This window comes from Gymnoscopelus microlampas (genome assembly GCF_963454915.1).
Source record: "Gymnoscopelus microlampas genome assembly, chromosome: 12".
Lineage (NCBI taxonomy): Eukaryota > Metazoa > Chordata > Actinopteri > Myctophiformes > Myctophidae > Gymnoscopelus > Gymnoscopelus microlampas.
In genome coordinates this window covers 53,940,608-53,953,107 of record NC_139949.1, presented here as the reverse complement: position 1 = coordinate 53,953,107, position 12,500 = coordinate 53,940,608, and the positions used below count along the sequence as shown (strand labels likewise).

Here is a 12,500-nt window from a genome sequence, read left to right as displayed (position 1 = left end):
GGGCTACGGACCCCCATTTAATGGCATTTATATCTCTGGGACCCCAATTCATGTTGTAAAATCAATGTTATCTTAACTCTGAGAGTGTACACATGGAACCAAATGGACCCGTTAGGGTCCATTTGGTTCCATTTGTACACTCTCTGAGTTACAGAACCATAAGGGTCCATTTGGTTCCATTTGTACACTCTCTGAGTTACAGAACCATAAGGGTCCATTTGGTTCCATTTGTACACTCTCTGAGTTACAGAACCATAAGGGTCCATTTGGTTCCTGTCCATCATTTAGCTGGGGACCCCCTGGAACCCCCCAAGTACCCCTGGGGGTCCCCGGACCCCACTTTGAGAACCAATGGAATACTCTATTAGTCATAATTGTAACCAGCAGAGATGTACAGTCAGACATTAAGGCTAAAAGGATAACACATAATAACATGTCCTGGGGACTTGTTTCCATCGTGGTCCTATATATGTATTCAATTCATCACACTCCTATCCTACACACTTCTAATGTGCATGTGTTGTGTTGTAGCGTCTGATCAGAGATGAGCACAGCAACGCCCTGGAGAGCGCCCTCATCAGGCTGGAGGAGGAACAGCAGCGGTCAGTTTACCATCTACAACAAACACTACACTCCTCAGAGCGCATATTAATAATAATAATAATAATAATAATAACTTTATTTATATAGCACTTTTCAAAACATAAGTTACAAAGTGCTGAACAACAGTAAAAACATAGCATACAAGATTAAAAAGTCTTATGGACTTGACATAAAAGCATTCAATTCAGATAAGCAGTAAGAACATATCTAGTAATTAAAATAAGTCAAGGAACATGGATAAGGAAGAAATAATATAACATAAAATAGGTACTAGATAGAAAGACAGCACACACAAAACAGTTATGGCTGATAGGGGGATCTAGGGGAAGGCTTTCCTGAATAAGTGTGTTTTTAGAAGTGTTTTAAAAGATGTCAGGGAATTTGCTTTCCTAATTTCCACAGGTAGGGCATTCCATAGTGTAGGTGCTCGGGCAGAAAAAGCCCGATCACCTTTTGTGACCAAATTTGTTTTGGGGACTATTAGGAGGGCCTCCTCAGAGGATCTTAGGCTACATATTATCTCCTCCTGGTTGGGTTGCCTAGCCAGGGCTGTGGAAATAACTTATTTATTTATTTCTCTCCTCTTCTCTCGCAGGGCGAGCGGATTGGCTGAGATGAACGCCCTCCTCCGAGAGCAGCTCAGCCAATCAGGACAGGCCAACCGGGCCCTGGGGGAGGACCTACATAAACTGACGGATGATTGGAGCAGAGCTGTGGAAGAGGCGGTACAGAAAGAGGCCGATTGGCAGAGAGAGAAGGAGGTGGTTTTTGATTGGTTGACTTGGATTGTTAATGTTTGACTTTGACTTTATCTATTGATAAAGAAAACATATGGTTTGTATCAGGTGTAAACCTCATACGTCCAGAACTGTTCTTTTTTCTGGATTCACGTTCAAAAATAGTAAACGTAGCAGATCTACAAGCTCACAACTTGTAGATCTGCTACTTTTGATGCTTCTGTGTGATGCTGTAGTATGATCATGTAGGATGTTCATTTTGGAAAAAACACAAAATTTAGAACAGGGGTCTTCAACAGGGGGTCTGGGACCCCTAGGGGGTCCTCAGAGTTACTATAGGGGGTCCGCCAAATCTTTGTGTGATTTTTTTTTACCTTAACCACTTGAACCTTAGCATCCTTTTTCTGAGGAGAACTTTTGCCAAAAATAGCAGATCTACAAGCTCACAACGCCTCGCGCTGCGAGCTTGTAGATCTGCTATTTTTGGCAAAGAGGTGTAGGTGTGTAGAGGGGAAAAAAGAGCAGACCACTTAAACAAAAACAGTTGAATCTGAAACACAATTTTATACAATATAGAGGGGGTCCCTGCTTCATCTTTCTCTCAGCTAGGGGGTCCTTGGCCTGAAAACGTTGAAGACCCCTGATATAGAATATTGAGATAAGAGGTTTCTGCCCGACTTATTGCCATTGTGGTCCTTTCACGTGTGTGTGTGTGTGTGTGTGTGTGTGTGTGTGTGTGTGTGTGTGTGTGTGTGTGTGTGTGTGTGTGTGTGTGTGTGTGTGTGTGTGTGTGTATTATATCATTTGAGAAATAGACATTGTGAGGATACATTTCCTCTCTCCTTGAAGAGAAATGGTTGTTTAATGTTTTATCAAGAAAAAAATGGATTAGTTTACAATTAGGAAAAGTTTCAGTTTGGCATTAGGGTTAGGATCATTTAGATCCCTAGGGGGTCCTCAGAGTTACTACAGGGGGTCCGCCAAATCTTAGGGTGATATGATTATTTTTTTACATTAACCACTCGAAACCTAGCACCCTTTTCTGAGGAGAACTTTAGCCAAAAATAGCAGATCTACAAGCTCACAACGCCTCGCGCTGCGAGGCGTTGTGAGCTTGTAGATCGGCTATTTTTGGCAAAGAGTTATAGGTGTAGAGGGAAAAAAAGAGCAGCAAAGGTTTTATCTGAAACATAATTTTATACAATATAGAGTAGGGGGTCCCTGCTTCATCTCTCTCTCTCAGCTAGGGGGTCCTTGGCCTGAAAACGTTGAAGACCCCTGGTTTAGGGTATTAGAGATAGTGTTATGCCTGATTTACACGTAGTTGCGTGCTGGTGTCGTGCACTGAAACATAGCACGTCTACAAGCTGACAACGTTGTCAGCTTTTTGCTTTTATGGTTAAAAAATGTCATTAAAACACATGGTATACATACACTCACTGTTACTTAACATGTTGATGTCCTCACACGTATAGTATAACTCTGTGTGTGTGTGTGTGTGTGTGTGTGTGTGTGTGTGTGTGTGTGTGTGTGTGTGTGTGTGTGTGTGTGTGTGTGTGTGTGTAGTGTCTCTCAGGTCATGTGGATGAGGAACAGAACAGGTTGATGGTTCTGTGGAGAACTGTGGTGACTCTGAGAAGACACTGTCACTCTGTGAAGACTGCTACTGACAGGTGTGTGTGTGTGTGTGTGTGTGTGTGTGTGTGTGTGTGTGTGTGTGTGTGTAGTGTCTCTCAGGTCATGTGGATGAGGAACAGAACAGGTTGATGGTTCTGTGGAGAACTGTGGTGACTCTGAGAAGACACTGTCACTCTGTGAAGACTGCTACTGACAGGTGTGTGTGTGTGTTTAATGTGTTTATTAACACATTTAGACTGCTACTGACAGGTGTGTGTTTAATGTGTTTATTAACACAGTTAATCTGGGAAAGCATCTTTATCATTTTAATATTTCTTTGGCGATTCAAAAATAGCAGATCTGCTATTTTTTCTTTTTTTTAATCTTCTTTTTATTTGAGAAATTGCAGGATACAGCAGATATTGCCCCACAGCACACCACAATCATCCCATTCCTTTGTCCCTCCCCCCCCACTGACAAACAAAACCAAATAAAAACGGAACAGTTATAATAAAGAAAAAAATAAAATAAATAAATAAACAATAAGAACAATAAGAACAACAACAACAACCTCAGCAAATGGACAGTACTCATCATATGCACCTTGTTTCAAAAAAGCAGACTGCAGATTGTGGGCATTTAGTCTGACCACACACCATCATTAACCACATCAATCAGCAGTTCCACTGCTTAGTTGGGAAATCAATGGATACCAGAGGTCTTAAGGAGCATCTGTTCACGGCCCTGTTTTTCAAAGGTCAATTTCTCTAGTGGGAGAAGTTGAGATATCTGATCCTGAAACATCTTAAAAGCGGGTGAAGCCTCATTTTTCCATAATAGAAGAATACATTATGTTATGATAATTAACAATCTGTATTTTTGGGGGATCCGTCTGGATATCAGGCAATTCATTTAGTAAGTAGACACATGGGGATAAGTCAAATTCCGTTTCTAATACAGCTTTTGTGAATGAGTGAACACAATTCCAGAAACCTTTTAATTTTTCACAATGCCAAAAAAAACACGTGTAAAAATGTTCCTCTGTTAGTTTTACATCTAGGACATTTTAATGAGTTATCTCTAGACATTTAGATCTGCTATTTTTGAAACAAAATTGTGAAAATGTGTGCAAATCTTTGAATATATATATAAATGTTTTATTCAAATCTTTGCTTCTGGGGGTCCCTGGAACAACATATCTTTAGATAGGGGGTGGGGGGTGGGGGTTACATCTACTTTCTATTTAATATGTCCATTAGTCAACAGATCGTACCACTCCTATGGAAACAGTCCACTGTTGTCCCTGTTGCCAAGAACAGCAACCCAAAAACGCTAAATGATTTCAGACCTGTGGCCCTTACCTCCCTTGTTATGAAACAGTTTGAGAAGCTAGTCAAGCGAGAACTTGTGGCAAAAACTGAAAGCCTATTAGACCCTCTTCAGTTTGCTTATAGGGAAGGCAGAGGCGTCCAAGATGCAACTGCCACTCTACTCCCATGGTTCTCAAAGTGGGGTCCGGGGACCCCCAGGGGTACTTGAGGGGGTTCCAGGGGGTACCCAGCTAAATGATGGATAGGAACCAAATGGACCCTTATGGGTCTGTAACTCTGAGAGTGTACAAATGGAACCAAATGGACCCTAACAGGTCCATTTGGTTCCATTTGTACACTCTCAGAGTTAAATTAACATTGATTTTATTGGGGTCCCAGAGGTATAAATGCCATTAAATGGGGGTCCGTAGCCCTAATGCATGTCAAACTGGGGGTCCTTGAAATTAAAATGGTTGAGAATCACTGCTAGAGCCGTAAAAAAAATCTTCTCTTATCTTTTGAAATGGGGGTCCACGGGCTAATAAGTGTCAATTTGGGGGTCCTTGACATGAAAAAGTTTGAGAACCACTGCTCTACTCAATCTGGTGCATAAACATCTAGAGGGAAAGAAAAACCACGCCAGGCTGCTTTTTGTTGACTTTTCATCAGCGTTCAACACGATCCAGCCACGTGTTCTGGTCGAGAAACTAATGAACACTTTCAGTCTGGACCCATGCCTGGTGGGCTGGATCCTCGACTTTCTTACCAATCGATCACAATGTGTACGAGTCAATAATACACTGTCCAGTCTTCTGTCATCCTCTACTGGATCACCCCAGGGGTGTGTGTTATCTGCTTTTGTTATACATTCTATATACCAACGACTGCCTTAGCCATTTCCATAACAGATTCATAGTCAAGTATGCTGACGACTCGGTCATTGTCAGCCTGCTTGGCAATGAAGAAAATGGCCATGGGCAAGTGCTCGATGATTTCCTGTCATGGTGTGACAATGCTTTCCTACAGCTGAATGTCTCAAAAACTAAGGAGCTTTGCATTGACTTTAGACTGTCCCCACTATCTCCCCGGAAGAGCCTGGCCAACGGAGAGACAGTAGATATTGTAAAAAACTACAAATATCTGGGCACAATAATCGATGACAAACTGAAATTTGACCTCAACACGGACATGATGTACAAAAAAGGCCAGCAACGCCTATACTGTCTGAGGAAATTGGCTAAGTTCAATATCGACCAAACTCTGATGACACTGTTTTACAGTGCCTACATAGAGTCTGTCATTTCCTTTTCTATTATCTGTTGGTACGGTAATCTCTGTGTCAAGGACAAGAGTTCCCTTGGAAGAATTGTGAAAGTTGCCTCCAAGGTAATTGGTACAAATATAACAGCCTTGGACTTCTCTTTAACAGACAGGTGTTGTGTGTTAACATGTTGTGTTGTGTGTTAACATGTTGTGTGGTTGTGTGTTAACATGTTGTGTTGTGTGTTAACATGTTGTGTGGTTGTGTGTTAACATGTTGTGTTGTGTGTTAACATGTTGTGTGGTTGTGTGTTAACATGTTGTGTGGTTGTGTGTTAACATGTTGTGTGGTTGTGTGTTAACATGTTGTGTGGTTGTGTGTTAACATGTTGTGTGGTTGTGTGTTAACATGTTGTGTTGTTGTGTGTTAACATGTTGTGTGGTTGTGTGTTAACATGTTGTGTGGTTGTGTGTTAACATGTTGTGTGGTTGTGTGTTAACATGTTGTGTGGTTGTGTGTTAACATGTTGTGTGGTTGTGTGTTAACATGTTGTGTTGTTGTGTGTTACCATGTTGTGTGGTTGTGTGTTATCATGTTGTGTGGTTGTGTGTTAACATGTTGTGTGGTTGTGTGTTAACATGTTGTGTGTTAACATGTTGTGTGGTTGTGTGTTAACATGTTGTGTGGTTGTGTGTTAACATGTTGTGTGTTAACATGTTGTGTGGTTGTGTGTTAACATGTTGTGTGGTTGTGTGTTAACATGTTGTGTGGTTGTGTGTTAACATGTTGTGTTGTTGTGTGTTACCATGTTGTGTGGTTGAGTGTTATCATGTTGTGTGGTTGTGTGTTAACATGTTGTGTGGTTGTGTGTTAACATGTTGTGTGGTTGTGTGTTAACATGTTGTGTGGTTGTGTGTTAACATGTTGTGTGGTTGTGTGTTAACATGTTGTGTGGTTGTGTGTTAACATGTTGTGTGGTTGTGTGTTAACATGTTGTGTGGTTGTGTGTTAACATGTTGTGTTGTGTGTTAACATGTTGTGTTGTTGTGGGTTATCATCATGTTGTGTTGTGTGTTAACATGTTGTGTGGTTGTGTGTTAACATGTTGTGTGGTTGTGTGTTAACATGTTGTGTGTTTCCAGGGACCTGTGGGAGCTCAGAGCAGAGTTCTCTCGTCTGTCCAACTCTCTCCTCTCCTCCTGCACCTCCTCTCTCACCTCCTCCTCCACCCTGGGGACCTTCTGCCTGAGTGAGATGGAGCACAGAGAGGAGGAGGAGGAACAGGAGGCGCTGAAACGGCTCCATCAAGAGGAGGTTGAGGAGCTACAGAGCAGGTTGGTCCCCACCTGAAACATTTTGAGATGGGGGGGGGGGGTCTGTGGCCCCCATCTCCACTAGGCATGTTTTGGGGCCGGCCACCATGGGGGGGCAGGATTATATTTTACCGGTCAAAGAATAAATGTACCGGCCTTTTATTATAATTAAGGTCACATGCGTGTTTGCACTGCATACATACATGCACCTAAATGATCATTACACCTCGTTACGTTAGAGCTGCGCTTCTTTCCACTTTATCACAGATGCAATCTGTTCCTAAAGATAAAGATAAAGAAAATTTATTGTCCATTAAATTGACATAAAATGGAAATTTGTCTTTGGCACACCAGCAGTCAGTTACAACAATAAAACATTACAAAAATACACAGGTGCATTAAAATACTATATAAAAATGCACTCACATTAACACAACAGTGGTCATGAGGGTGTTCACTCTCCATTCCGACATCTCACCACTCCGACTAGTGGCTTCCGCGTGCGGTTAGGGTTAGGGTTAGGTATAGGGTTCGTCAACGTCGGAAAGGCGACATGTCGGAAAGGAGAAATGCACCCGGTCATGAGCAGTGGTGATTAGACTATTTAAACATTTTCTTATTTAAAATGTCCACAGCAGTTGGCACAAACGACGTTTTGTAACCCTTCTTGTTTGCTAATTTTGCCCTAAGCCTCCTGCCCGATGGCATCAAGTGAAACTCAGAGTGAAGAGGATGGGTAGAATCACTGTAAATCTGAATTGCTTTTTTGGTTATGGAGCGGTTGTATATGTCCTGAAGTTTCAATTGTTTGTCTCCAATGATCTTACTTGCCTGGTTGACTACCTGGGTGAGCTTGTTTTTATCTCTAACTGAGAGGTTCCCAAACCAGGACACGATGTTAAAAGTGAGAACACGCTCAGTGAGTGATCTATAGACCATGGTCAGGGTGTGTTTACTGGCATTAAAACTTCTCAGTTTCCTGAGAAGATAAAGCCGCTGCCTTGCCTTTCCTGTTTTTATAGATAACTAAATGATATGATCTACTATATCATGCAGAGATGTCTCTTGCCAAAAATGAAATGAATAAAGTGGGCATGTCCGCATGAGTGAACTGCTGCGCGACGAATACCAAAACGCCCGCTCGCCCCAAAACACAATCCCCCCCCGGGGAAAATCCGGCGGTATTCGCCTGGTATTCCTAAACATACAGTATCAGTAAACTATGCCTAAACCTAACCTTATTCCTAATCTTAACCTCAGTAAAACTATACCTAATCCTAAACCTTAACTTAAACGACAGCCTAGACAGAAATCATAATTTTCGGCCTCGATTCTGCCATTCCTCCCCCCGTCGTCCTTGGTCCCCTCAGCGCCTATAATCACTCCTCTGTAATAAAATCTTGGTGTCACTTTAGATCCAGCACTCAAATTAGATAAACAGGTAAGCTCGGTCGTTAAAATAAGCTTCTTTCACCTCAGACTCCTAGCCAAGATCAAGCCCTATCTCTCGCAAAATGACCTCGAGAGGGTCATCCACGCTTTTATTTCGTCAAGACTGGATTATTGTAATTCTTTATATATAGGCATTGACCAATCATTGCTGAGGCGCCTGGAGTTGGTCCAAAACGCTGCTGCCCGTCTCCTCACTGGGACAAAGAAGCGAGACCGACCACATCACTCCAGTTTTAGCCTCGCTCCATTGGCTCCCTGTCCGTTTTCAAATAGATTTTGCAGGGGCTGCCCCCAGGCTGGAATATTCTGCCCCTGCATATCAAAGCGGCCCAGTCGCTAGCTACCTTTAAATCTCAACTAAATACTCACTTTTTATCTCTGGCTTATAGTGCCATCTGATGTCGCCCTACCCCTCCATTGACTGGTGCTAATGGTTGATTTGTTTTTATTTGCACTTTATTTTTGTATGCTACGTCTGTTCACTTTTGCATTGTTTGCTCCTTGTTGTGTGTTTTTACCTGTACAGCACTTTGTTTGATTCTGTCATGTGAAATGTGCTATATAAATAAACTTTGATTTGATTTGATAAACCTATTTCTACCCTTATCCTCCGCCTGAACAATGGGGGCGAGGGTGTTTTGGGGCGAGTCCTCCGGTTACCCTGCGCCACAGCCTTTCCCTGCGCGACACCGTCGCACAGTATAAACAAATTAAAGGAGCTACACCATGAATTTAAAAAAATAATAATAATATTTGATATCATATTGTTTATGTCCCTCAAACGTTTTTCAAAAGGTTTGAGCCTAAATCAAGCCTCAGATATACTCATTCCAACTAACTTCTCTCTGGCTTATAAAGCACTTTCACCTGCAATACCACATTGTCCTGTTTGGCACGGGGCGCTATTGAGCCAGTTTGTATGCATGTTATGTCCTGGTTCTGTGTGGAAAAAGTATTAAAAAAAAAATAAGAAAACATTTAAAAAAAAAAAAAATGAAAAAAAAAAAAATGTATATATTTTTTTTGGTTAGAACTGAAAAACTGGAGGAATTGTTCCCAGACGTGACGTAGGCAGGGGGAACAAATCTGACGGACTGTTTTCAGACCAATTTACATAAAAACCACAGATAGCCTATGAAAGCCTGCATGCTCGAAGTCGGGTATTTGTTGGAACAGAAGAGAGGTGGGGGAGACCAAAAACACACAAAAATGAAGAAAAAGTTAAAATTCATGGTGTAGACCCTTTAATATATATTTTGGGCTTTACATCGATTCTCATTCAACCTTGATATGCAAAAGTAGGTTTTGTTTTGTTTTGTTAGCGTTAATAATATATGTCATGATATATGTGGCCTTGCGCGAGGTTGATTACTTGCCTCTATAGTTGCCTGCTGCAATCAGTGTCATCAGCTTTCACCAACTTTCACCACTTTATCCATTGCAGACAGACAGTAACTGTGCTTGCATAATATCCACGACCCACACGTGTTCGGGTCCCTTTATCGACAATTGGGTCCGGTTTGGTTCAGAATCTATCGCCTCGGAAAATCCCGGTTCTGTTTATCAACACCCGAGCGAACCACCCTACTCAGGCTGATTAGGAGGAGACACAGCTGTGTTGTGGTGTATCAAAAATAGCAGACATACAAGCTCACAGCGCGGCGCGTTGAGACGTGCTGTGAGCTTGTAGCTCTGATATTTTCAACGGGCGACACCATCGTACAACGAATAAGCTATTCTATAACTGCAGCGCACAGCAGCAGCAGCTCGGAATTAGACCACACAGTCAGATCATGATAAAAAACTTTAAATGATTATGATTGTAATGGTTGTAGCCAACTACTTTATCCAAATAATAATATTAATAATAGGCTTAAATAATAAAATAGCCTAATAACAGCATTTTCCCAACCGGCCACGGTGGCCGGTGGTGTTTTTAATTACCGGCCAATTAAACATTTTACCGGTCAATGGCCGGTAAATACTGGCTAACGGAATCCCTGCCATGACATGACATTTTGGTTCACTTAATCCACTTATTTCTGAGGCTGGGATCCCTGCAGGGACGTGCACAGATAGACTCTAGGTGGTGCTAGAGCTCCTGCCCTTTGCCCTCTTGACCAGAAGTGCCCTTTTGAAAAAAAGAAAACAAAGTTGTTGTTTTTTTTTCAGTTTACAGCAGGGGTCTTCAACAGGGGGTCCGGGGCCCCTAGGGGGTCCTCAGAGTTACTACAGGGGGTCCGCCAAATCTTTATGTGACATGATTTTTCTTTTTACCTTAACCAATCGAAACCTAGCATCCCTTTTCTGAGGAGAACTTTAGCCAAAAATAGCAGATCTACAAGCCCACAACGGCTATTTTTGGCAAAGAGGTATAGGTGTAGAGGGAAAAAAAGAGCAGACCAAGTAAACAAAAAAACGTATAATTTACTTGAGCCACCTGCCCCTCAAAATGTCTGTGCACGCCACTGGATCCCTGTGAACTGGGAAAGCCTCAGAAATGAGTGGATTCTGATGATGATGATGATGATTATGTCCGTTTTGTAACTCTAAGAACTGGGTCACCATTTAATATACAGTCTGTCTGTGTCTCTGTCTCTCTGTCTGTCTCACTGTCTCTGTCTCTCTGTCTGTCTCACTGTCTCTGTCTCTCTGTCTGTCTCACTGTCTCTGTCTCTCTGTCTGTCTCTCTGTCTGTCTCACTGTCTCTGTCTCACTGTCTGTCTGTCTGTCTGTCCACCTCTCCATTTCTCCTTCTTTCTCTCAGGATTGCAGAGCTGTCTCTCTCTCTGCGGGCCCAGGAGAACGAGAGAGACAGACAGACGGAGGAGAGAGAGAGACAGACGGAGGAGGAGAGAGAGAGACAGGTAGAGGAGGAGAGAGAGAGACAGGCAGAGAGAGAGAGACAGAGGGATGCAGAGAGACGGCTGGAGGCGCTGACCCAGGCTGTGGTCAAACTGGTGAGTTGTATGTTTCAGTACGGCAGTGTGCCACACACACTGAAGCAGGTACACATCAGAACCAGACCTGTGTCTGACGTCTTCAGACCCCCATCATATACACATGGTACGACCCCAAACTTAACATGTTTAATACAATAAGAACAATGCTTCTGTAACTAAGATATATGTGTTATTTCATGAACAATAGTACAATCCCACTGGCAAAGAAAAGACAAGCATTTTGAGGCTTTTTTTGAAGACCCAAAGACCAAAATGATTTTAAGTCCACATAAATAAACCATTTCATTAAATATATTAAATTGTCAAGACATAGTATTACTATCAGTGAAAAAAAAGTTGAAACATGTTCAGCCCTGGACGCAGCGAACACATGCGTCATGTCCGTCTTCACCGGACATTTTTTCCCAGCACGTCTCGCAGACTCGCACTCTTTCCTGGGAACGGGAAGATCATTAGGCTTCCTCGCCCTCCCCCGTGGAGCTGCGGTGGCCATTACTCACCAAGCGTTCGAAGCTCTTTGTGGTAAAGTCCGTAAAAAGTATCCGTTGAAGCTAGAACGAGAGAAACCTGCTTGGCTTGCCATCTCTAAAAAACGGTGTGAAGCATTCGATGCTAAAACAACCTGTTAATTTTTTTTTTGCGTTGAGCTAAACATCATTCTTAAGGTTGTTACACACCGGGGCGATTTTTTCGGGCGAATAATGCGTTTTTTTTTAAAACCTTATAAAGTCAATGGCTCCGTACATGGAGCGAAAAAGCGAAGCGAAAAAGCGTCTTTTAATTATTCGGAACGAGTCCGAATTTTGCGTATATTCGCTATATTCGCCGGTTTGGCCCGGTGTGTAAGGACCTTTACACTTAAGAATGCCCAAAAGCTTTCGTCGGTAGTGTCCCGCGGCCCAAGATGCCATCTTGTCCTCTTTGAAACGCGGCCAAATACATATAATGTTGGGGGTCCTTGAAATGGAAAGGTTTGAGAACCACTCATATAGTAACATTTTTTTTTACAAAACTGTTTGCCTCTGTTTGTAGAATCGGCCTCAGGCTTCTCGCTTGGATCAGCGGGATGGCAGTGTGCCCCTCATGGGCCCCTCATGTGCAGACACACACACACACACACACACACACACACACACACACACACACACACACACACACACACACACACACGTGTAAAAAAAGCTGACCTCCATCCAGCTCTTGCCGCCCGCGGCCGTGTGCATGAAACCAGCACGAGAATATCA

The 12,500-nt window shown here is 42.6% G+C and overlaps 1 protein-coding gene across 1 annotated transcript in view; it reads left to right on the top strand.

The window, feature by feature from the left end:
- The window catches only part of LOC311057459 (uncharacterized protein), a 66,333-nt gene that overhangs the window by 7,638 nt on the left and 46,195 nt on the right, over positions 1–12,500 (top strand). Inside the window, exons 5-10 of the mRNA XM_084074416.1 lie at positions 532–602; positions 1,199–1,364; positions 2,907–3,017; positions 3,068–3,174; positions 6,671–6,862; positions 11,061–11,253. Of these exons, the coding sequence (XP_083930542.1) occupies positions 532–602; positions 1,199–1,364; positions 2,907–3,017; positions 3,068–3,174; positions 6,671–6,862; positions 11,061–11,253 (840 nt within the window). The remainder of the gene's footprint in view (positions 1–531; positions 603–1,198; positions 1,365–2,906; positions 3,018–3,067; positions 3,175–6,670; positions 6,863–11,060; positions 11,254–12,500) is intronic.